The following is a 25,619-nucleotide window of genomic DNA, read 5'->3' as shown; positions in this document are numbered from 1 at the left end:
TAGGATAGGTTTCTAGGCTCTATTGCGCTTTTTTGGAGTCTCAACGGCTATTATTTAGCGTTTTTTTAACGTTTTTTATCGCTTTTTTAGACATTTTTTTGGCTTCTTTCGGATGGTTTTTGGATGTTAATCTTGCAAGAATCTTGTAAGTTTTCGATGTTAATCTTGCAAGAATCTTGCAAGACCGATGTTAATCTTGCAAGATCTTGCAAGAAAATCTTGCAAGATTATGCATAATCTTGCAAGATTCTTGCAAGATCTTGCAAGATTAACATCCGAACCCGACTAGGGCGTCCACTTGTTATGAATTAATCACGGAACAAAAACGATGGCATTTTCATAAGAAAGTTGAGATTGATTTGTACTTTAAAAAAGATCACTCACCAGCACTCGATTCTTCTGCACTTGAATTCTCTGCACTTATTGACTCAACTGTCACTGCCCCATCTGAAAAGTCAACAAACACTAATCCATTAAACATAACTTCCCCAAATTTTGACTAAATTTATTATTGATTTAGGTAAAAGGTCGCTTTAGGTTTGGATTTAAACAAGCATCTCAAATTCCGCATAAAAATTAATCCAACTTTATTCTGCTGTCACTGATCATACTTTTCGCCAACCGACAAAAAATAATTGCTATCCGGTTCGTACCCGAGGTAACTAAAAATGGGTATTTCAAATAGCACTTAAAAGGGTTTACCTTCATTTCTGTGGCTGTGCTGGTTACTTTTTCCAGTAAGTGGCTCCTTCGCTAAATCAATCATCTCCACGTCTAAAAAAACGAAAAATGATAGATAATGAATTATATCTCCTTATGAGATACGGTACTATTCATTAAAATTTATATATCTAACCAGCAATTATATATAAGCAATACTCGTATATATTTTTTAAGTCAATCATTAACAATTCCATGAAAAAAAACAGAGCAATACTACTAGACAGCATCGTGAATTTCTATTTACCCTCTATTCAGAATAATAATCATAGTCCCAGAAGGGTAATTGAAATTCCACTTTACCTCGACAGGGCACGTTCTTCGTGAGTTCTTGCATCGCTTGAGGAGTTGTCAATATGTTGTCTTTTGCGCCATCTAAACATAAATATAAAACAAACATAATTTCAGAGTATTTATCGAGCCTTTCATAAGTAAAGGTTGGGTGAATGCTTGAAAAAAGTAACTGAGAACTTCTGGCTTTTACCGAAAAGGGCGGCGGTTTTGAGGCGTTCAAGCAGAATTTCGAAAAGACTCGAGCAGAGTCTCATAATCTTGATTAAAACAGGCACGCAAGATTTAAAATAGTGAAAGCTTGTGGAATTTTAACTTTTGACATTGCAGTTTCAGCTTTTTCAAACTTCCAAATGTGTTTTAAATCAGCCTAAATTAGTCAGTTTTAGGCCATTAATACAATCTAACAAGGCTGGTCATTAACAAACAAACTTCATCATCAACATTTGTTGAAAATGTCTTTGGGAGGAAATATATGGAAGAAATGTAAGGGAATTTACATCATCTACACCTAAAATTTATGTTAAGCATTGTCAACCTCGTTCTTTACGAATTAAGTTCGATAGGCCCAAAAAATTGTAACATGAGGTTTCATTTCTTTATAGTTGACAGATTGAGGCAACATGATCATTTGTTCCCACTAGAATGGGATATTTTCAACAATTCCCTTTTACAGAAGGGACGAGCTTCCACAGAAATTAGGCTCGCAATTTACTGACCAATCAGAGACAAGAACTTAGTTTCCATTTATATGCTTACCACGTTAAACTGAGTAAATTTATGAAGCTATGGTAATCAGACGAAAAAGAACATGATAAGAACAATTTTAGGTCACGAGTAGGAGAGTTCAGTTCGCCAACAGATTACTTCCGGATTTCGTCCCAATATCGAAGAGACGCAGGGCCGTCAACTACAGGAAGCTATCGTGTCCAGAGTCATATAAGCCTTTCTGAATCGCAGTCTTTCGTGAACAATTTTACAATAATAAAATTGAAGTATAGAGCAAGGTAGGTTATAGTCAGTAGGTATCGGAAGCCGATTTGTGAAAAAAAAATTCGATTATTCCAGCCCCTTTATATGCTAATGTAATCATCGACAAAAAAAACAATTTTTACAATTAGCTCAAATCGAGAGGATTTAATGATGACAGCGATAGGCGACTGCTTCTAGCCAGAAAAAAAATTAATGTACAATATACATGATTCTTTTATATAAAAAGCGTTAATTTACTGAAAGCTATCCCGAAATACAAAATAGATTACGTCAAAATCCCCACAAAGACTGCTGCCTATTACGTCACCAGTCCAATAAAAATGGCGGATACGTCAGCTGTCCTATAACAGGTAATATTAATGGACAATTGACTAAATCTACATGTAAAAACAGTTTTGTTGGTAAGACAGCTATAATAACGCATCCGAAAAATACGAACAACTGTAAATTGGGCATTTTAGACTTATGCATTCGACACTCATAGTTACTGCATTCTGTGGATTGTATTTCAGTGAAAAAAAGTATATGTTAAAACTATATTTAAAATTGTACTGAAGTAAAAATAATGTCTCACATGTTCCTGTGGCAGCTTTCTTCGAAGACTGAGGAGTCCGCATTCTCCGCTTTAGATCTAAACACAATTTTTCAGCACTCAATTAATTTTCAGTATTAGGTCTTAGCAGGCGCAACTACTGTGAAAATGGACCAGTACCGTATTCGGACGATCTCATCTCTTAGTTGAAGCCTAGCGTGCTAACCATTGCTCCTCCCGCAACTGCTAGCGTACTAATAAATAGATCTGAAAATTAAACTTAATTCAGCTGCTAAAATGAAGGCTATTAAGCTTAACACTAATGCCAACCAGCAACCGTTCCAATAAACTTTGCTAACCTAATGCACTATGCCATAAAGATCGGGCTTTATCGGGTTATCCCGTTTCGTTTGATTTAGCTCTTTTAACTTTGACCGTATTCACTACGCTGCTGAATTCAATGAGTAAAAGAATTAAAATCCCATCACGCTGAAACAGAAACCGAGGAAAGTGAGGAGTCAAATGCGTGTATTATTTAAACCAAAAAACGTGATCGAAAGGTAAAATGGATTTAAAAAACAATAGTGGGACAAGTCCCGAATTGAATTCCAAAGTAACGAATTAACTAATCACCTGCTATGACTCAAGAATGCAAAAAAAACAAAAAACATTCACATTATTTCCTTTTCCTTGTTTATGAAAGTCAGTGCCTGCAAAGTAATATGGACACATTACTACAAGCCAAAACCCTTAAATGCGGAATCCAATAAAACTTAAGAAGCCAAAAATTTTTTTCAGCGGTCATAATCGTTGAGAAGCAAGGTTACACAACTTTAACGTCGGAGCCAATATTTCGAAAAAATTAAGCCCTACATACAGGCCAACAAGAAAAGCTATCTTTGAGACTAAACGATAGGACAACGAGAAAAACAAAAACATGCAGGACCAAAATTTTAGCTTTACAAAAGACAACAAAAAGACAACAGTTACAAAAGAGTAACAAAAGTTACAAAGAAAAGAGTTACAAAAGACAACAAAAAACGCTCAAACATCAAAAAAAACTCGATCATAGTTGATGAAAACAATTCAGTGAATATTAGCTTCGAACTGAAACTATGAATTATAATAAATTAATCCTCATTCACAATTTATGAGAATCGCCCCTGAGAAGAAGCCCAACAACCTCCAATGGGATCGCATTGGGGCTTGTAGGGCTTCCTCTTAGGGGCGATACTCATAAATTGTGAATGACGATTAAATTATGATATTTCATAGTTTCAGTTCACGAAGCCAATATTCACCGAATTTTATTCATCAACTATGATCGAGTTACTGATGTTTGTGCGTTTTTTGTTATCGTCTCTTATTATGACTAATGATAGGTCTCATTGGTTGCTAAGGATGCTGAGGTTAATTTAATTAATCGTTTCAGCACGTATCTGTTGCTTTTTATGACTTACGCTCTTCGTTTAATTAATCGTTTTGATTTATTTTAAGGAGTTTTTTAGTGTTACTAGTATTTGTTGTATTTATTGCTCTATTCTCATTAATCGCAGGTCTCGTTGGTTGCTAATGAGGATTTAGTTAAGCGAATTAATTGTTTCAATTGTCTGCTAATGCTTTCTGTTACTAAACACTATTGTTTTCAAAAATCATAAACTTAACCAGTTTTCGTGTTTTTTACAAAAATGATTTTTTTGGTTGACAGGTGTCATTGGTTGCTGATGAGGAATAAGTTAATCCAATTAGTTGTTTGAATTCATAGACATCGTTTTAATGATTGAGATTTTTCAAAAAATTTTAGTCTTGCATGTTTTTATTGTTCTTTTGGTCCTATCGTTTAGTCTCAAGATAGCTAAACGAAAGGCAAAAACCAGTAGGGAATAACCCCCAATAGGGACAAAAACAGTGAGAAGCGAAGTCAAATCGCAGCATAGGAGAAAAATCACGATTTCAAACTTTTCTCGTTCATACTCAACACTAGATTGAAAAATTTCACGCCCAAAAACCACTTCTTTTTAGCTTCACGTCCTGTTTTGGCGTGACCAAAATCACTACTGGTTTTGACTGCGAAAATAATCAAAACGTGTGAATATATCCTAAAACAACAGCAGGACAAGTCGTCATTTACGATCAAGAATTTTTTATCAACTATACACAAAAAAGTAGACACAGAATTGACAGAAACTAGGTAGAAAAAGAATCCAATCAAGCACAAACAAAAAACAGCAAGAATCGAAGTCAAATTGCCTCATGCGAAAAAAGCCACCAGTTTTAAAGAGCAATTTTGTTCAAACACCGTTTTCTTGCTCTGCAAGAAATTCCAGGAAAAACTTATTGACGCAAAATCATTCGCCATTTCGCTCCATTTCCTGTTTCGGTGTGATCAAAAATATCACTTCCATTTGACTTCAAAAATCATCAAAAAGGTGTGAACAGTTCTTTAAAAAACAGAGCACGATAAGTCTTTTGCTGCATAAACGCATGTCCTTACGGCCTGAACGATGTTCAGGGATTGGGATTCGGGGGAAGGTGAAGAGAGAGGTTTACGTTAAAAAACGAAAAACTACAGCTCTGTGAGCAGATACGTCAAGCGTATCGTACGCACAATTCACCTTCAGTTGGTCTCTCGCAATATGACAGTTATCGACAGCGGTAGTAGCAACTAGGCCAATGACGACGAGCTATCGCTGAGACGGAGCTCAAAAAAATATTAAAAACTCTTATTAAAAGAAAAGACAAGAGAGCAAGAAATCTCAACTACTCAATATACAGCGTTCAATGCCACTGGAATAAAACAATCTGATTCTAAGTCAGTTTATATATCAATAGTTTTGCAGAAAAACAATGTTTTTAAAAATGAAATTCAGGAAAGGAGACCTTTGGTGAGATATTGTATCTTAAGATACTCAAGATAGAAGATCTTAAGTATCCTATATTGAAGACTTAAGTTTAAATTTTAATGGCCACTTACTATTTACATTAAAGCAAATTTAACTATTTGGTTGAAAAGATACGGGTGACTGTGCTGGCTCACTTTATTTCGACAACGTTGCACATTTTCACCTCAATTATTAATTAATTGATATAACCACCACACAATTCGCTACGGCTTTGCCTATCTAAATTAGTCCCGTCATTTTGCACACTTCAGTCTCAATGTTAATCAAAATTTCGACAACTCAAGTGAAGGACTCGCTTATAATAGCTCAATCCAGGACGAAACATCCAATTCTTTTCACAATCAAAATAGACTTTACTAACTGACGAGTGCATGGGTGCAGGAAAAATTATTCATTAAATCATCTAGCCTACTTTGATTTTAAGTTCTCCCCCCCTACTGCGTCGCAGGGGAGGCTATTTCGGGTTGGCTATATTGGATCTTCTCCGCTATTGATGAAAAATAATACTAATTTAATTGGTCAATAATCTCTCGTTCAATTCGATTGACAAATGCTTCCGTCCTTTAGCAAACGTGGGGTCTTTCTGAATGAAAATAAGCTCGAATGAAGCATTGACAAATCAGAGTAGAGTATTAGTTTTTCACGAGAGACGTATAGCATACTGAACTCAATTGCGTAAATTCAATCTCAGACTTCGGTGGTTAGCCGAAAGACAATTTATAGCTACAAGGAAGTTGCAACTGATGGTCCATATTTGCAGGAATTTCTGCATTACATCGCACGATAAATGACCGTCGCCAACAAGTACGTTGTAGCACTCAAAGTGACAAACTTAGCTGAGCTGAAGGCTAATTTGAACGGTGCCCCACTTCACCCCTTTCAGTTTAACCCCCTATAATTTAACCCCAATATTAGTCCTTCAAATAATTGATATATATTTTTGTAATCGAAGGAGAAACCAGTTACTGAAATGATCCGTCGAATTAAGTAATGTATAAAAAGTTGTTTAATACTTACGTAACTTCTGGGGCACAGCGGCTGAGCCGGACGAATCAACCACAATTTCTGAAAACATTACAAGCATTCGTTACTTTTGAAATGGGCCTATGGGCCTGTACAATTATTACGAGACATATATCGAGTGAGGATTAAATTTGGGAGGCCAAAATGATAGTAATTCTGGCCGAAGGAGGTTTAGTTAACACGAGAAATTTAGCCGAAATCTCAATTCAGTCCATTTTGGTCAAAACCAAATCGGAAACGGTTCGCCAGACCCTGCGTTCATATCTGGATTAAGTATTCTTTGTAAATAAAAACTTCTTTGTCGAATGCCATCAAGCAAAAAAATTCAATAAACTCCTTAGCAGAAAACAAATTTTATGAAAATGAACGCAATAATAATAATTGTGAGCTTTTCAAGTATACTGCTAAGTGTATTATAGAATTTTACAATTTACTACTATAACAGTAATGTGTATATGGTACTTGCAGCGGTAAGAGCGGAGAGAAATAAAAAAAATATGCATTTCCGATACATTTTTGATATCAAAAACAAAAAGTTGCGTATTTTTGTTATTGATATCAAAATTGTATCAGAAATGAGTAATTTTTTTTATTTCTCCACTCTTACCGCTGCAAGTACCATATACACATTACTTATAACAAACGAATCATAAACCGAGTAACGTCGGCCGAATTGCTATCGATCGACAGGCGAGGACAACAATTTGGAAGCAACTTAAGTATAAATCAGCTATTGGTCTCACATCAAACAATAAACACCAAGAGATTTTGAAGCATCAACTGGAACTATTCGGTCAGAAATGATTTCATTACAATTTGTATGCCTTTGCTTAATCAAACATACAGCTTCAGTCAACAAAAATGCACGGTGTTGTCGAACCAAAAAAAATAAACATAGCAGGACAAGTCCTGACGTACAATTCAAAGAATTTTCATTGACTAAACAGAAAACTAGACCTAGAACGGACTATGAATGGATTGGGAAAACCATTTAGAAAAAAATCCGATCCAAAAAATTGAAAAACCAGTAAAAATTAGAGTAAAATTGCCGCATGTGAACAAGAAACCACTAGCGAGAAAGCGAATTTTTGTTCCGACACCGTTTTCTCATTCTACTTTAAATTTAGAGCAAAACAATTTCACGCCGCAAAACCACTCGATTTTTCGCTCCACTTCCTGTTTCGGCGTGACCAGAATCACTACTCCAATTTGACTTCAAAAATCATGAAAATGTGTGAACAGATCTTAAGAAAAAAAACATAGCCGGAATTCCGGAAACGACTCGAAGTGAAAATCCAATTAAACGCCATCCAACTACTCATCAAACAAAACGTGCCTTCACTAATTTTAGATTATCTTGAAACAAAGCCATGAAACGAAGAAGTAAAAACAATAAAATCAAATCTGTTAAAATATGATAAAAAATCTGATCAAATTTTGTTATAAATCGAGATCCCGAAAAAACTATCACTGCCAAAATAACTTCATCAAAACAACTAGTACTTACAAAAACCACGTATGTGAATTTTGAAAAAAATACTTTAGGCTAAATTATGAAAAAAAAGCTCTTAAAAACAACTTTCACTGAAAAATTGGAAAAAGTTACTAAATTTTTTAGTATTTCAAAAAACATATAAATCCAAAGAAAAATTCCCTTCAGCCAATAGGGTATCCAGATGCTCGCATAACAATAGGCAAGTCATAATAGGCAAAGGAATTTGGCTAAAAACAGAAAAAAAACGAAAAACTGCAAAAAATTAAGAAAAATAGTTCCAATGCCATTTTTTGTCTTATTTCTCAACAAAAAATGATTATTGCCCACAAAACTGTAACCAATTGTTACCATATCATTGCTCAAGTAGTAGGGGTTTCTTCAATACCCATTTGAGCCAGTAAAACAAAATAATCGTCAAAAAAACGCAAAAATTGGCCCGAAAATTAGCAAAATACATTAAAAACCTCCGAATTATCATTAAATTCATATGAATTTCCAGAAACTTTCAAACCACTACCAAAACCAGCCTAAAATTAAAACAAAATCATAACCAAAGATCTTAACGAAAATAAATGAAAAAAAAACTGCTTTAAAATGCCGCACGTGAACAAAAAAATTCCGCTCGCTTAGAGAAAATTTTTTCACACATCAATTTCTCGCTCTCTCAAAAACAGCGGTATGAACAAAAACCACTGTCTTTTCGCTCCGCTCTTCACTTTTGTTCAGCACCAAAATCACTCCGAATTTTTTCACGCGTTTCATTTCCCGCTTCAAAATTCAATCAATAAAACTGCTTAAAAAAGGACTTCTCCAATACTCCTCTTCGAGTCGTAATAAAAAGACAGCGCCCCAATACAATTCAAATTCTTTGAATTGTAATAAACAACCATTCTGAAATTTCGTTTTTAAACAGAGCCAATATCGTCTATAACAGTTTGAACATTGAAATCGATTTTTTGGGTTCCAGAAACTTTAATTCTCCACTCAGCTGAAGGATTTTTAAATGAAATTTTCTTAACAATCTTTGTATGGCGGTCTCATGGCAAACTTTAAGCTCTCTGTGATGTATAGACACTTGAAGAAACAAGACTCTAAAAGTGTTATGCTAATCTCGTTTAAACCTTTGTGTTACATAATTATTTTCATTGCACATACATAAGAATTAATATGGGACGCGGTTGAAAGGCTCACTTGCTAGACTGCGATTAGGACGGTTTTTACACATTGAGACGTCTTGCATAACTGCAGACGAGAAATTACAAGACTATGATACAGTCGCCTCCTGTTATAATAGAAACTTTAACAGTTCTCATTCTTTTTCTACAGCAATTAGCAAGATTCAACAGTAACCCCATGCGTGCTATAGAAGCTCTCGTCCAGTCACAATCATTACAAAACCTTCGGGATGATCGATACAAGGGGATAACACTTTCAATGGATATAACATTTTCTGTTCATACCTTATCGTTAACCTTATTCAATTATTAAAAAAACACTGCTGTAAGTCTATGAAATTTAAATCCCAAACATATACAGTGTTCTTATTAAAATTTGATCGGTCGATAGATCTGTTTCGATCGTAAATCACTTATTTGGTTCATAATTGTTTGCCATGCAATTGAGTTGCGTTGTACTCGTTACTTAGTTACGCTAGAAAGCTGGTATACAATTGAATGTTTTCGCATGTTAATTAATATGCCAATCGAATTGGAGAACGTATTTAACTCAATCGGCGAATTAGCCTAATTGTTGTGATAAACTTAGCGAATGGTTTCATAGACATCAAATGAGAGTGAATACACTGAGCTAACCACACACATCACATCAAAGCGAGATGCGAAGAGGGCTAAACCTGATTCTAGTCCTAGTCCGGATACTTTTTTCTGTCAAAAGATAAATGACAGCCGTATCAGCGTTCCTATACCCACATGAATTGGTCAAATACGATATTATCTTATTCCTATCATCAAGAAAGAAATCCAAGCAGCCATTTCTAGCTTGATTCATCCAGTTGTAGAGGCGATGAAGACCTGAATTTTATTAAGCTTTAATCATACTCCCTTTTATTAAGCTTTAATCAAACTCCTAGCATTCTCGCACTAACAGAGACTTGGCTAACGGACGCTGACGCACCCTGTTGTTTTAAGCTTACTGGATACAAACCCGTTCTAAGTCGAAACCGCAAATCACGTGGTGGTGGTGTGATGATTCAATGTAAAGATGGTTTTGATGTACTGGGAGAGCTAGATATTAATCTGGAAGAAAGCATTGCTTTAACTTTTTTCACCAAGGCTTATATTTTGTGCTTATTGTTGTTTACAACCCACCAAGATCGAATAAAATGGAATTCATTGAGGGACTTGATGAAGTTCTTGAGTCATTTCAATCTTTAATGCCAGTAATAATGGGTGATATGAATATTGATACTTTGAAAAAAAAACAATGCATCATTAAAGTATTTATCAGCTATAGAGTCAAATGGTTTTGAGATTATACATGGCCAAACAACACGAGTTAGGAATATTTCAAATACTTATTTAGATCACGCTATAGCAAAGGGCTTCAATTATTTAGTTCTCGATATTCTTACTGAACAAAACATTACCGATCACTATCCAATTTTACTAACTTTAAATCATAATGATTTTAGAAAAATGAATGACACGATATCAAGAGCACGCGATTTATCTTATTTAAATGATAAATATAGAATTCAAGAACTTCAATCGATAGTCGCTAAAAAGTTTCAAACTATTCCATCGGATTTCAACACCTTCCATAAAATTTTCATTGAATTGATTGATAAATTTGCTCCCTACAAAGAATTTAAATCAAACCAATGTTCCAAGCCTAAATACGTAAATAATTATTTGAAAAATCTAATTTCTAAGAGGAATTATTTGCATCGGAAATGAAAACGAACTAGTCGATCATCAGATTTGAGGAATTTTAAAGGGGCGAGATTAAAAGTTGAGAAAGCATTAAAGAAGCTTAAGAGAAATTATTATAGTAAAAGATTCGAACGCTGTAACAATGATCCTAAACAAACATATAAATTATTATTTGAATTGCAAGGAAAATCAGAAAGAAAGCAGATTAAAATTGAACAAATAAAGCTAAGTGCTGAAGGGATAGTGCAATCTAAATCAGAAATTGCTAATATTTTGAATGATTACTTCAGCAATATTGCTGTAGAATTGAATAGGAATCACACCACCACTAGCTCGGAGGACGATAGCACAAATTCAGATATAGGCGATCGCTCGGAAGCGAATGAACAGTCTTTTTGTTTATGGCTGTTTCCAACAAAGCCATTAGAAGTCAGAGAGGCGATTGACAACATCGATAATAAAAATTCTTCGGGTTTAGATGATATATGCAACCTAGTTGTGAAAAGCTGCAGCGAGAGTTTAGCGCCAATTCTAACTGAACTTATAAATAACTCTTTTAAGACGGGTATTTTTCCGGAAGATCTAAAACGAGCCAAAGTATTTCCGCTGTATAACGGTGATAGTAAAGCAGATCTTAATAATTATCGACCCATATCATTGCTCATTGTATTTAGCAAAAATTTTGAAAGGATAATGTACAATCGCATCTATCGGTACGTAGAACATTTCCAGCTTCTCAATTCAAAACAATTTGGATTTAGGAAAAAGCATTCAACGATTGATGCGATTGCAGAACTCACTGAGCGGTTGCGAGAAAATTATAAATCAAGAACAGTTACTAGTACAGTTTTTCTGGACCTAAAGAAAGCTTTCGACACTATTGATCATGGCATCTTAGGGAAGAAATTGACTCGTTACGGAATATGTGGCAATGCTAGAAATTGGATTCTTAGTTTTGTCACCGGTCGCTCGCAACGTACCGTTTGTAATGGTTTTTCATGGGATTGGCGTGAATTAAATTATGGCGTCCCGCAAGGTTCAGTATTAGGACCGCTCCTGTTTCTCATATACGTGAACGACCTCTCGGAAGCTTGTAAAAAAGCAGACGTTTACCAATTTGCCGACGATACGAACGTAAGCGCCCTTGAATGTTCAATTTCTGAATTGAAAGATGACTTAGAACCGTTATCTCGCTGGTTACGCGTTAATAAGCTGACACTAAACCTTAAAAAAACATCACAAGTAAATTTCTCGATTACAGGTGCCTTTAGTTCTAGTTCTATCTCAAACATTGGTATATCCATAAATGATTTTACTATTAAAATTGATCATTGTTGTCGCTATCTAGGATTATATATTGATTATAAGCTGCAGTTCTGAGATCATATTAATACAGTGGTGGTTAAACTAACAAAGCAGAGTGGTATCATTTCAAAATTGAGACATTATGTACCGTGAAGTACTTTAGTACGTTATTATGAGGCTAATGTAAAGCCACTTATTCAGCATGGAGTCTTGATATATGGCTGCACAAGTTTTTCAAGTCTGCGATATCAAAAAATTACAAAGGAAAATTTTCCGACTAATTCTCGTCAAACGGTTTAAGGATAGCATATCTCCTCTTTTGTTGAAACACGGTGTACTGACCGTGCATGAGCTGTACGTTTATGAGCTCTTAAAGTTTGTACTTCGATCAGTGCTATCACTTCATTCAGAATCGTATCTCAATAATATCTTCACTTTTAAAAATCAAGATGCGTATTTAACCAGGAGATCTTCAACTGGAGTTATGGCTATGCCGGCAGCTAAAAATAAGTTTCGAAGTGTTTCGCTTAAATATCGTGGAGCAAAGCTATTCAATATACTTCGCCAAAATAATGTCGTACCGCATCTATGCATGATGAATAAAGATATATTCAACAACCTTGTTCATAGAATAAAAGACGATTATATTCTTGGCAATACAGAGCTGAAAAAGATTATTTTCCAACTATAAAATTAAGCGATCACTATATACCTGTTGCTTTGTTATTTACAATTTTTTTTACAATTACATTTTAATAATACAAGGGAATTATGATCTCGTTCGAAATGTGTTTTTTTTGATAATTTGTCACATCCCTGCAACTCCTGGAAATTCTTTGAAAAATATTGAAAATTATACGCAAAATTTCTGCGGTCAAAAATCACATTTTTCAATTTCTAAAGACTTTGTCACTTTTTCCTCCTTCATAGGAACATTTGACAAAACACGACAATTTTTAACTTGCAACCTTTCTCTCTGATGTAAACAAGTTTCAATTCGATGTAGTTAAAGTACTTATCTCCGGGTTCTGGTGGAGCAATAAGTTCGAGCAGTTAAAAGGTTGCTAAAAAAGAAATCATTTACAAAATGGCAAAATATTAAATTGAAAAAAAAATTAAGTTTATCCACTCTTACGTTTATATTACGGGGCACGCTGGAAAGAAGGTCTAAGGACCTCGTTGTGCGTCTTTCCCAGCCTAAAGTAATCTTGAATAAATTTTAATTTGATTGTTGGATATTTAAATGCTTTTATTTTTCGATGTTTGTGATTTATGTCGGGTTTTGATTATCCTTCTTTGTACATTTGATTTATGGGCCGGGATAAATTAAATCTCTCTCTCTCTCTCTCTCTCTCTCTCTCTCTCTCTCTGAAGGCAGAAAAATTGAGACAAATGGATAGTAATCTTTTCTCCTAGAAGAAGGATGCACCGCTGAAGCCACGGTGAAAGCCCAAAAATGCCACAGGCACTACAGATGAGACAAAACAATGAAGGGATTATGGTGTCTGAACAGGATTCGAAAACAGTTAAGGTTATCAAAGTTGCATCATCTGTGGGCGTAACTTGTGACGACAGAGACACTTCAACTGCTTATAAACCTCCTGGTGATAAAACTTGAGAGCATCCCATAATTGCATGTTTCGCAAGAAGTCATGAAAACAGAAAAACTACGAGAGAGAAAAGTAATAAGAAATTATCCTCAAAAGTCACAGTTTTTGAAGACTTCGCCAGAACAGGCAATGATCATTTGTATGGAAAAAGACCTGGGAGTTGAGTCAACTTGAAAAAAAGCCAAACAGTTTTGTGTGGACAGAAATGATTCGCCAAAGAACCTTAAGAATTTGTTGAGTTCATTAATTACTTTTCGCAGCAACATTTCCCATCTTCTTCGTGCACTGAATTCAACTAAATTAAACACTTATAAATCCTTGTTTTTCCCTTTTAAGTCATATCATTCGCTCACGTGAATAACCACTAGAAGAATGGGAGCAATTGTATTTAGCCTTCAGTCGACAAACCAACAGACATTCTTGCTTCAACCGAAAGTTGGCTCTCAAAAAATTCCAATTCAAAGTCTTTTAGTAAAGGGGTATCAAGTTTTATCAAGTTTGTGATTCAAAAGAAGGCGACGTGCTCATACAAATTTAAATGTTCGTTACAAACAACATAAGAATGCATAATCGAACATAGTTAGGTGTGATCACAAAGAAAGTTAAATGTTCCTGTCAGTGGTAAGGTACAATAAAAAGTGGTAAACCAATTGGAGTTCAATGATTAGCTGGATGAAACAATGAGCAACATTAGTTCTTAATTTTCTCGACGGTGATCTATAGTGATTTGAGTGTTTATACCTTAAAGGATAATTCACCAATACAAAATTACAAAAAAGATTCCATTCCAGCTGTTTTCAACATCTACCGAGCGAACCAAACCATGTCACCGACGGTTCGGCATCTTGCCGTAATCATTTTATGTGTCAGAAACTGTTCTCCGAAAGTAATATTGTTGAAAATCAAAAATCTGATTACTATCCTGATCAGCTAAAACGGAATGTTCTAATAAAGAAGAAAACTAAGACTATAAGAGGTACATTATTTCTTGATAAGCAAGATAGGGTAGAATTAGAACTTGATCAGAACTATCCTTTTGAATCACAAACAAAAATAACCATTCAACACAACCCCTACTGTGAAAAAAGTGCTTTCAAAAAAATTTGATTACTGTCGATTACTGAGCCATCTGCACCCATAAGCATATTATTCCAGGTAAAAAGAATTTGATAACAACCTTAATTGAAATTTGACGCATACGAGTGGAATCCGCGTACTGCTCGAAAAAGATTCAATCTTCTAAATTAAGTCTCCGGAAGAATCTTATCAAAACTACTGTTCAAAAATTTTGTAAACTTCGGGCATTGAATCTGACCTTCAATGCATTCAGCTTTCAGGTTGCTAAAAAACTAATGAGCATTTTGCAAATGTCAGCGAAAACATTCAGCAAAGTATTCCAGCTAAGCTTATTCTATCCGGACGACGCTGAGATGTTGATCTAACTTAGGAAAGTGAAACAGGAGGAATCATCAATTTCCTTTCTGAGAAAAAATGTCGGCTGAATATCATATAAATAACGTGGCAAAAGCAGTAAGATCTGTGATCACTCGCTTTCCTACATCACTAATAAATCAATTTTTCAATGAGGTTTGCTTTCCCGAAAGATTGAAAACACTTTTGTTACTTCTCTTAAAAGCTCAAGGTTGAATTAAACACTTATATACCAATCTCTCTATTAATGGTTTGGAGCGAAAAAAATGAAAACAGGGTCCACAAGAACATATAAGTAGTTATATATGCACTACATGAAGAGTTTGCTTCTGCAATAATTAAAGCAATTTGGATTTCGGAACAAGCATTCACCAATTGATGGAGACTTAACCGAAAAAAATAGTAATTATAAATTTTTTTCTTAAACCAAGAGGGCGCATCGACACATCAGGCCACCATTGCTCTGAGAAAATTGCACCTAAAGGTTATTCATAATAATTTCATATGAAACATTGCAAAAATTAACGAAAGCAGGTTTGCCGTCGAAATGGCTACTGTGGCATACCCTAGTTATGTATCGTTGGACCACTTATTTTTTGCTTACAATAAAGACTGGCCAGATTTGGGCAGTCTAGTTAATGGTTATCTTTTCACCGATGACACCGAAATATCTAGCTTAAACAGTCCGAGTTTAGAGAATCAGATCTACCTTTATAACGTATTGAAGTCAGGAATCGTATTGAAACCATGAACACAAATTACCGCAACGCAAATAAATTTCAGCTTCAAAACATTCCAATTGAAAACAAAGTCAAGAGCCTACAGTTATCTTTTCAGATTTGAACTTGATCATGTTGTTTTGAAAGCTGTTTGCAAGTATCCATATTGCTGCCCTCCCGTCAGACCTGTAGACTCCTAGTTGTCTTTTTCAGTTAATGGCATTCAAATAACTTGAGTAACACCTGATGGCAACGAATAAAAGAGCTAGCATATTTTTGAAGTCTTCTGAAAGTTGTCTAATGAGTTACGGGTTGGCAATAAAGGTAGGGCACACTGGAGTGTAGGCTTTATGACTCCGGAGCGTGTAATTTGCCGTCAAAAAATCGTTTCTTGGTGATAAATCATATTGATAAAAATTGAATTAAAATGTTAAATGACTTCTAATTTAGCTGAAAAGTTGCCTGAAAGGATTTGTTTATCTAGGAATTTATTTTAGCCTGTCAGGGATGATGTCAAGGCATGAAACGAAGGGTTTGGACAGACTTGGTCAATTTGCACACAAAGAGTTTGGACAGACTTGGTCAATTTGCTCTCACCTCCCCCCCATGATGCCTATGCATGTTTGACGAAGGGGGTTCAACAGAAGTTGAGCTTCCTCTCGCGTACTACATCCTCCAAGGACAGAGTTCTGGACAAGGTAGAGGAGCGGCTTGGCCGAGTCATACCGAACATCGTCGGCAAAGAAATAATCCAAGAGGAAAGAACTTTTTTCTTTCCCTCTCAGAATGGGTTGGCTTAACATCGCCCTCCCACAAGATCTTCATAAAAATCTTGAGAAATCAATTGAACTCTCAACTCCGTTGGCGTCATTTAATAATGATTCATTCGAAATTCAACAATGTGAATTAGAACAAAACAAGATCAGTCTCAGACAGAAAGCAGACATCCAACGCGAACTCATCTCGAAAAAATCCAGAGTCGAAAACAATCTGCCAGAAATGAAGCATACCATCCAGCTGGCCTCTGAGAAAGGAGCATCTAGCTGGCTTAACGCGCTTCCGTTATCAAAACATGGTTTCGACCTCACGAAGACTGAGTTCCGTGATGGAATAGCACTTCGCTACACCTGGGAAGCGAAGAATACGCCAGCTATTTGCCCAGGCGGGAAAGAATTTAGCATCACCCATGCCCTTCATTGCGCCAAAAGCGGGTATACGCACCTACGAGACAACGAAATCAAAGACGTGTTTGCAAACCTGATGGATGACGTTTGCCACGATGTCCAGATAGAGCCAAAACTTCAGTCGCTCGATGGAGAAATTTTCTCGAGTAATTCCACCACTACTGATGATGACGCTCGACTGGAGATCAAGGCAAACGGTCTGTGGGGCTCTCGCTTTAATCTCACTTTCTTCGATGTGAAGATTTTCAACCCTCACGCGAAGAGCTGCCCTAAGACCATAAAAGATACATACAAATATCACGAGAGCATCAAGCGAAATAAGTACGAAGAGCAAATCCGCGAAACCGTACACAGCATTTTCAACGCACTGGTTTTTGCTTGCTCGGGCAGTGCTGGGCCATCAGCATCGCGCATTATGAAACAACTCGCAACTAAGATCAGCGAAAAAAGCTGAGCCGTACGCCGACACTATAAGCTACATCCGAACGAAAATCAGCTTCGCACTTCTGGGGAGCTGTGTTCTCTGCTTGAGGGGATGTCGCTCCCTCAAGCCTCGTGTTCTCAGTGAGACTTCAATTAGCGCCATCGTGGAGGAGGGAAGGCTCCACTGAGTGCATGGCTGCTTAACTTTATTCCTTTGGTCATTCCTTGATATCTTATTTTTATTTTAATCCTGCCTTACCAGTTCCTTTTGTGTGCTATTTATATATATTGGTGCTTTCCTCTCCACTTGTTAGTTATTTTTGTGACTGGGCCGTCTTTACACTGTCTGGAGGGGAACAGCTTGGAGTGCAGCATCCGGCTAAGTGCTACTCATCATCCCTTATGTTCAGACCTACATCCATCGTTGCCGGATGGTGTACACGGTCCTTTTTATATATAAAACCAGTTAACCAAAAAATGCGAGGTGAAGAAGTAAGGGTTGGTGTAATCTCCTAACGAGTAGCGTGGCTGGTCGATGTACGCCACCGCTTTTCGATTTCACAATTGTTAAGCTGATGTGAAAGAGGATAATGAGTTACGTAAAAATTCTTTAGGAAAACTCTTACTTGTTTAAAAAGGGAAAACCGAGAAATGCTTAATCAGCTTTCTGACCCAAGGTGCGGCGCAATGTTTATCCGATAAAAACCATCTAGTCACAGTAACCGAAGTCAATTAAATTTTTAAAGCAATACATCACGGAAGACCAATCACGGATTGGTTAACACACGTCTTGCCTTCTCATAAACTTGTCATCAGTTATGCCAACGACTGTATCAAAAAAACGTTCCCTAAATTTTGATAACAATTTTATTTCATGTCGGCGGCATGTCATATAGCCAAAAGTAAAAGGTCATGTGCAGAAAATGGTTTCACCGTTCAAAATTGATCAACCCCAGAGGGCAGAGCGAAATAGCAACAATAATTAAAAGCACTAACGTTAAAAAACTTTTTTTCGAACAACAGACAGCACCTGTTTATGTTGCAGTGAACTGGACTGGAGTTAACCGGAGTCTAACTAGGTTCGACTAACTATCGGCACATTCATACGGCAACAGTATTAGGAAAAAGTTTAACACTATACGTATTTGCGTTCCTGACATCTTACAGAAACAAAAACTTATCGCAACTTAACGTTTTTAAAGAGCTGGGATTTCGGGTGGTCTTTTGGCTCACCATTCAATCAAATTGTTTATTTATCGGGGCAATTGACCGTGCAGCTAAGAGTACTGGGTAGCTAAAAAAAATTCAATATGTTTGGTATTTAAATTCTTCAAAGCAAATCAATTGGAGAATAACATACGTCTTATTGCAAACTTGTCACCAACTATACCAACAAGTGTACTAAAAAACACCTTCAGAAATTTTTCGTAGCTATTATTATCTATGTACTCCGGACTCTCCGAGTATCTTGCATCTCCGTTGCGTCTAAGATAGCCAAAAAAAATTACCAGCGCACCGACAATAGCTTTACCGTTTAAGGTCGTACAGGCGGATGGAGGGAAAAATCAGATCAACAAATAAGAGCAACTAACGTCAAATACTCTCCAAGAACGGCAAAGACATGAAACCGCGTCAGGCTAAGCATCTTTCACTAGACAAAAAAAACACGAAATTTGAGATTTCAATTTTCCAGTGCTATGCAACCGTCAATTGAGTTTTAGAGTAGTCTCAGGCACTGGATTACATTGTCAATTCGAGAAACCTGATGAAATTATAGTACGGGGTCTACCCATCTCCAACATTCACAACACCAACCTCCAGATGGAACTCCTGTCTGAATTACGCACGAAAACAAGCTTGCAATCAACAGGGAGAGAGGTCAAAACAAACAAACAAGAAATCATGAAAACCAATTCTCACTCCAACTGCGCATAAGTGTCCTACATATAAAACAACAGGCGAAATAATCAACCAACCCGGCCAACACCATCGAGCAAAGACTTGGAAAGTCGGCCATCCATTGATCGCCAATCACATTAAAATTTACATCCAAAAATTCACTATGGAGCCCTGCAAAAACACGAGACAAATTACGTGGCTGTTCAAAGCACACATGACAGAAAGACGTACACATTAAGCTCTTGCCCACAATCAACAGCCTGTAAACCTACAAAACAGCCTGTCAATCAATTCAGGAGAGTCAAGGAAGACAAAAATCAACAATACGAACCACGATAACAGTTAATACCAAAGCAGCATTATAAAGTCTTTAAGAAAATTAAGCTGGTAAAGTTATACAGCAATCAAAATTCCCAAAACAAAAAGAATTCAAGATAAATAAAGACTTCATGGGTGAATTCGGAGCACAAACTATCTCAAAACAGACGGCCGGCAGACACTGGATCTCTCCGATCTAATAGATCGAAATGCTCCGCGGGAAAAATTGCCAACCAACTTCCCGTACTGTTACACGACAATTCACCAAAAAACCAGATAGACGTTCTTCAATACTAAAAACAACCACATACCATACTACATACGGATTTACCATCCATCAAAAATGATCAGAACCCCAGAGGGCAGAGCGAAATATCGGCAATAGTTGAAAGCAACTACGTTAGAAAAAATAATTTCGAACAACAGACAGGACCTGTTTATGCTGCAGTGAACTGGGCTGGAGTTGACCGAAGTCTAACTCGGTTCGACTAACTATCGGCACATTCATACGGCAACAGTATTAGGAAAAAGCTTAAAACCATACGTATTTGCATTCCTGGCATGTTACAGAAACAAAAACTTATCACAACTTAATGCTTTCAAAGAGCCGGGATTTCGGGTGGTCTTTTGGCACAGCATTCAATCAAATTGTTTATTTATCTGGGCAATTGACCGGCAGCTAACAGTACTGGGTAACTAAATAAAACTATAAAACTCAATGTGTTTGGTATTTCAATTCTTCAAAGCAAATCAATTGGAGAATAACATACGTCTTAATGCAAACTGGTTACCACTTAAACCAAACAAGTGTCTTAAAAAACACCTTCAGAAATTTTTGGTAACTATTATCGTCTATGTACAGCGGATTCTCCGAGTATCTTGCATCTCCGTTGCATCTTAGACAGCCAAAAATAACCAGCGCGCAGACAATAGCTTTACCGTTTAAGGCCGGGCGGGCGGATGGCGTGGAATATTAGCAAAACAAATAATAGCAACTAACGTCCCATACTCTCGAAGAACGGCAAAGACATGCAACCGCGTCAAGCCTAAATGCGACAGGAAAAAATTATGTGAAGGAAGATCCAAAAATTAACATCAAAACTCGCAACTGACGAGAATCCTCAGCACACTCCCTTCGAATCGCGTTACAGTTCAGGATCATATGGCACAGTCCACGAAATCTCCATTAGGAGTAAATTTATCTTGGGAATCTTGAGTAAAACCTTTCATAAAATGGAGAACAAGGTTCACTACACTTAGAATGGCTATAATGGCCCTGAACACAATTACGGTTGATAAGCTCGAAACTGAAGCCGCTGATTGCAGATATATTTTATAATACTCGCGAAAGACGATGAGGTCTGCAATCGAGGGCAACGCAGTGAAAAAAGGCGAGTTGACTTTGAAAAAGGATCGGTTGAAATCAACGGACCCATGGTCACACTGCACAAGTTACGAACTTAACCATGAACTAAGCATTTCTCACTAGACAAAAAATACGAAATTTGAGATTTCAAATGTTCAGAGCATTGCAACAGTCAATTGAGTTTTAAGAGTGGTCTAGTCTCAGAAGTTGGATTACTTGTAGATTCGATAAATCTGACGAAGATCTAGTATGAGGTCTACCCATCTCCAACATTCATAACACAACCATCCAAATGGAACTCCCATCTGAATTAAGAACACAATCAAGTTCGCAATCAACAGGGAGAGAGGTCAAGCAAACAAACAAGAAATCATGAAAACATTCTCACTCCAACCGCACATAAGTGTTCTATATATGAAATAACAGGCGAAATAATCAACCAATCCTGCCAAGGCCATCGAGCAAAATAAATCCTCGGAAAGTTGGCCATCCATTTATCGCCAATCACACTTAAAATTTCCCATCCAAAAATTCACTATGGAGCTTTTCAAAAAAACGAGACAATTTACGTGGCTGTGCAAAGCACAAATGACAGAAAGACACATTCAGCTCTTCCCACAATCAACGGCCTGTGAACCAAAAAACAGCCTGTCAATCAAGTTAGGAGAGTCAAGGAAGACAAAAATCAACAAGACGAAGCACGATAACAGTTAACACCGAAGCAGCAATAAAAATAAAAAAATTCTCAGAAAGTTAAGTAAGAAAAGATATTAAGCCATCAAAATTCTCAAAACAAAATAAATTCAAGATAAATATAGACTTCATGGGTGAATTCGGAGCACAAACTGCATTTCAAAACAAACGGCTGGTCGACACTGGATCTCCCCACTGAATCTAATATATCGAAATGCTCCGCGGAAGAATTTTCCTACCAACTTCCCGTGCTGTTACACCACAATTCACCAAAATACCAGATAGACGATCTTCAATATTAAAAATAACGAAATACGGTACTACACGGATTTACCATCCAGCTTATGTCATGCATTGAACAGCATGGTACCAATGGTAGACAACAACAGCAACAATATTATGAGAAATGACATACTGCAAAGGGTTGGAATAACACTCCCCACTAGCAAACTGGAAGGTAACACAGTGCACCACATATCAGACATTACCGTTGAGAACAAAATTATTTGAAGATTTTCCGGAAGTACCCTCACCTCTGTACCAGACAAGGTAGGTAAAAAATCACATGAAAAAATAAATAATTGAGAAGTTAACTCCAGCTCAACATAAATGAAGGCGCTTACCTTTACACCTCTTAGAAAGAACATAACAATAACTACTAGAATTAATCAGCAAATAACTTGTATTTATCAATAAATAAATAATCAATTATTTGATCAGTAAATAACTGAACAAAAAAAAACTAATCAATAAAAACTATCAAATAACTAAAATAAATAGTTAAATTAGATATATATTCGAGTGAACTCTTAATCAGCCGAGTTATCTACTGTGAAAAAAGATATGAGCGTCAAAAAGTCAAAATGAAGCCTGACATAAAAATAAATATTAAATGCAAAGCATTGAACAGCTGATCGACCACCTTATTTTTTCTCAACAAAAAATCTATGACACGCAGATAATCATATTCCATTAGATACTGAAATCCATCAAGGTACCATTAGCATTCTATGAGGCAAACTTTTCGGATTGTAACCAAATAATTACACTTATTATGTATAAACACTTATTTACATATTCCACATAATTTCATCTTCTAAGAAGTCTTCAACCTCTAAGAACTGCCCTTCACTCCATAAGTATAAGTCTCCAAAACAGTTTCTATGAATAGCATACTTGGATACCAGTGAGCTGAAAGGCTCTAAGAGCACTTCATTCCAGCTGGGCGCTACCTGTTCTCCGTTTTTGAGGACACAAAAATCAAATGCATCAGACGAAAAATCGGTCAAGCGCAAAATCGCATAAAAAGACCAACAGGACTAATATAATTGCTAAACACTTCGTTTGAGAGAAATTAAAAACAGAACCCACTAAACGTCGGAAGAATTGCTCTCGAACGACTAGTGGGAGCTCTAATCAATTGCAGCCTGCTTCAGTCGGGGGAGAAGGGGAGGAGGGGGGGGGGGCGTAAATGGAACTAAGAAGTTGAATAGTGGGCTTCAAATAACCACATTAGAGGTTAACATATACCACTATTAAGATTTAAAGTGAAAAATAGCACCGGTTTCGGCGGACTTTTCATTTGACTTTTAGTATTAAATTACCACCAATTGAGTTCAGCTGCTTGTAATAGTGATTGAGAGAGAATTTTAGATTACGCGAAAAGTAAAAATTCAAGGGTGTAGAAGTAACTCGAAAAGACAAAACGGTCAAGCGAAAATTTTGCATAAAAAGACGTTTACAATAGTTGCTTCTCTACGAGAGCAATTAAACGTCTCGGCTCAAAACCAAAAAATCAATGTGGTGACCAAATCAACTAATTTTTTAAAAGGCTATTACATATACAAACCCTGATATGCATGTAATAAATGTTTATAAATGCATAGTTGCACATCCGTTTACAATTTCAATCAACTCTGTGGATATCACCAAACTTCGGTCGTCAAACAATTTATTCTTCGACAAAATAGAACCTTTCTTGGTTTATAATAATGGTTTTTTTCTAAACAAGCCTATTTTAACTTGTCGCATATTTAAATTATAATTCGTCTAGAAACAAGTAAAAGCTTGACAACTGCTAAAAGCTTATCGATTTGTTTTGAAAACTAAAAATAAAAATACCAGGGCAAAAGAATACAATACAAAATTAAACCATTTTTCTATAATTTCAACTTAATAGTTTCAAATGTTTTTGGTGTTGGTATTTTATGTCTAAATTATACGCTTAAGTCTTAGACACAATATCTCAGAGTCGTACCATTTTTACTTTAGAAATGAACCATGTTAGAATCAACATTTAATCATAATTAGTATACTCATCTTTTACAGAATAGAAGTTACTTTCTGTTATATCTTTTGTGCAGTTTTATTTAGTGATATTATTATCCATAATAATGCTTCGCACTTTCTTTTAACAGAAAGATATTACAGAAAACTATTATTAAGTTAGGAATTATTAACTTCAACTAAAAATACTGTAACTCATCTAATCAAATCAAATAATACTGAAAAGATACCAGCAGCCATTTCAGTGAACTACGAGAAAAAAGTTATTTTTTCTATTAATAAAAAATGAAGTGAAAATGAAACACTACTTGAATTCCGTTTTCCAACAGATATTAAACAACCAGTGGGATCGGAACGGCACTGGATTACATAATAATTCATATCAAAATATTGAGAAGTCCGAGTATTTTGATCTAGTATGACTTTGTATGGAACTCGTATGATGGGTGACCCGGGAGGATAGAATAGCAAGAACTCAGGTCACCTTTACTAAGAGTTTTTTTTTTAAAAAAAGACATTCCAAAATGAAAATGAGAATTTACCAGAGGTGCTTTCTGAGTCAGCTTCATTCCCGACATCTGCGAGCACTTCCCTCTCTCTTCCCTTTTCCATATTCTCACGAGTTCTCTTAGTTCCCAGTGTCTTTTGCATTACCTTCTGAGGTCTCTGTACTGATGTGGCTACACTCTTTTTCACTACAGGCTTCGGCCGAGGCACAAATGTGATACAAATTGGACGATTCTTACAAATTTCTTCAGCTGATGGTCGAGGCTTTGGACCTTTGGTGACCTTTTGACAAGGGTAAATTTGTGTCAGTAACGCCCATTAGTTTATCAATTCTCCCTTTTATTTTAACTTAACATTTTTAAAAAATTATTTATTACAGCAGAAAAGGCAGAGTAAAAATGATGTCAAATTTTTTGTTAATTATAAATCATTTCAAAGAGATCGAAAGACCCTTAGATAGTTGGACTATTTTAAAAAAGTAAGCAGTGTGCTAAAAAAAATAATTGACAAAGAGTAGCATTTATTCTTCAACAAAAAAACTTTATTTTTTACTAGCAATTGATAATTTCAACATCGCTGGAACTGAACTGAAATAATCAGAACTGTGATAACTCTTATTTTACAGGGCATCGAGATGCTTGAATACAAAAAAAATTCAAAGTTGACATACTTGAAATCGATCCTAATAGAGTTAACATACACAACTGATTTTCCACTTACTTCTGATTGTTTAAAATTCTAATTTATTTAAAAAATTAACCTAGTTACACGATTGAATTCTAGCCCAATCACATCAGACCAGAGTCATCATTGATTGACCTCCATTTCCATCTGTTTCCCCTAATACAGAAATCAGATGCTGCGTAAGAAGCCAACACATGCCACGTTTTAACCTGATTTAGTTTTGCGCCAAATAGCTTCTGCTGTTCGATGGATAACGGAATGGTTTAGTTAAGCAGAAAGTTTTTGCTTTCTTGATGTTCTTGCCTTCAAAACAAAGCTTACGGGAAAGAAAAGTACTTCGTTGACA

At 36.0% G+C, this 25,619-nt stretch overlaps 1 protein-coding gene across 1 annotated transcript in view; it reads right to left on the bottom strand.

Annotated features, from left to right (window-relative positions):
* Window positions 1-376: 376 nt before the first annotated feature.
* LOC142353377 (uncharacterized) overlaps window positions 377-25,619 on the bottom strand; it is a 45,115-nt gene continuing 19,872 nt past the window's right edge. Inside the window, exons 2-7 of the mRNA XM_075405609.1 lie at window positions 24,625-24,871; window positions 6,457-6,504; window positions 2,579-2,635; window positions 1,024-1,095; window positions 703-774; window positions 377-447 (exon numbers count right to left, since the gene is read on the bottom strand). Of these exons, the coding sequence (XP_075261724.1) occupies window positions 377-447; window positions 703-774; window positions 1,024-1,095; window positions 2,579-2,635; window positions 6,457-6,504; window positions 24,625-24,871 (567 nt within the window). The remainder of the gene's footprint in view (window positions 448-702; window positions 775-1,023; window positions 1,096-2,578; window positions 2,636-6,456; window positions 6,505-24,624; window positions 24,872-25,619) is intronic.

This window comes from Convolutriloba macropyga, chromosome 14 (genome assembly GCF_964194025.1).
Source record: "Convolutriloba macropyga chromosome 14, txConMacr16.3, whole genome shotgun sequence".
Lineage (NCBI taxonomy): Eukaryota > Metazoa > Xenacoelomorpha > Acoela > Convolutidae > Convolutriloba > Convolutriloba macropyga.
Note: the sequence above shows the minus strand (reverse complement) of the source record. Positions and strands in the feature narration are given on the sequence as shown.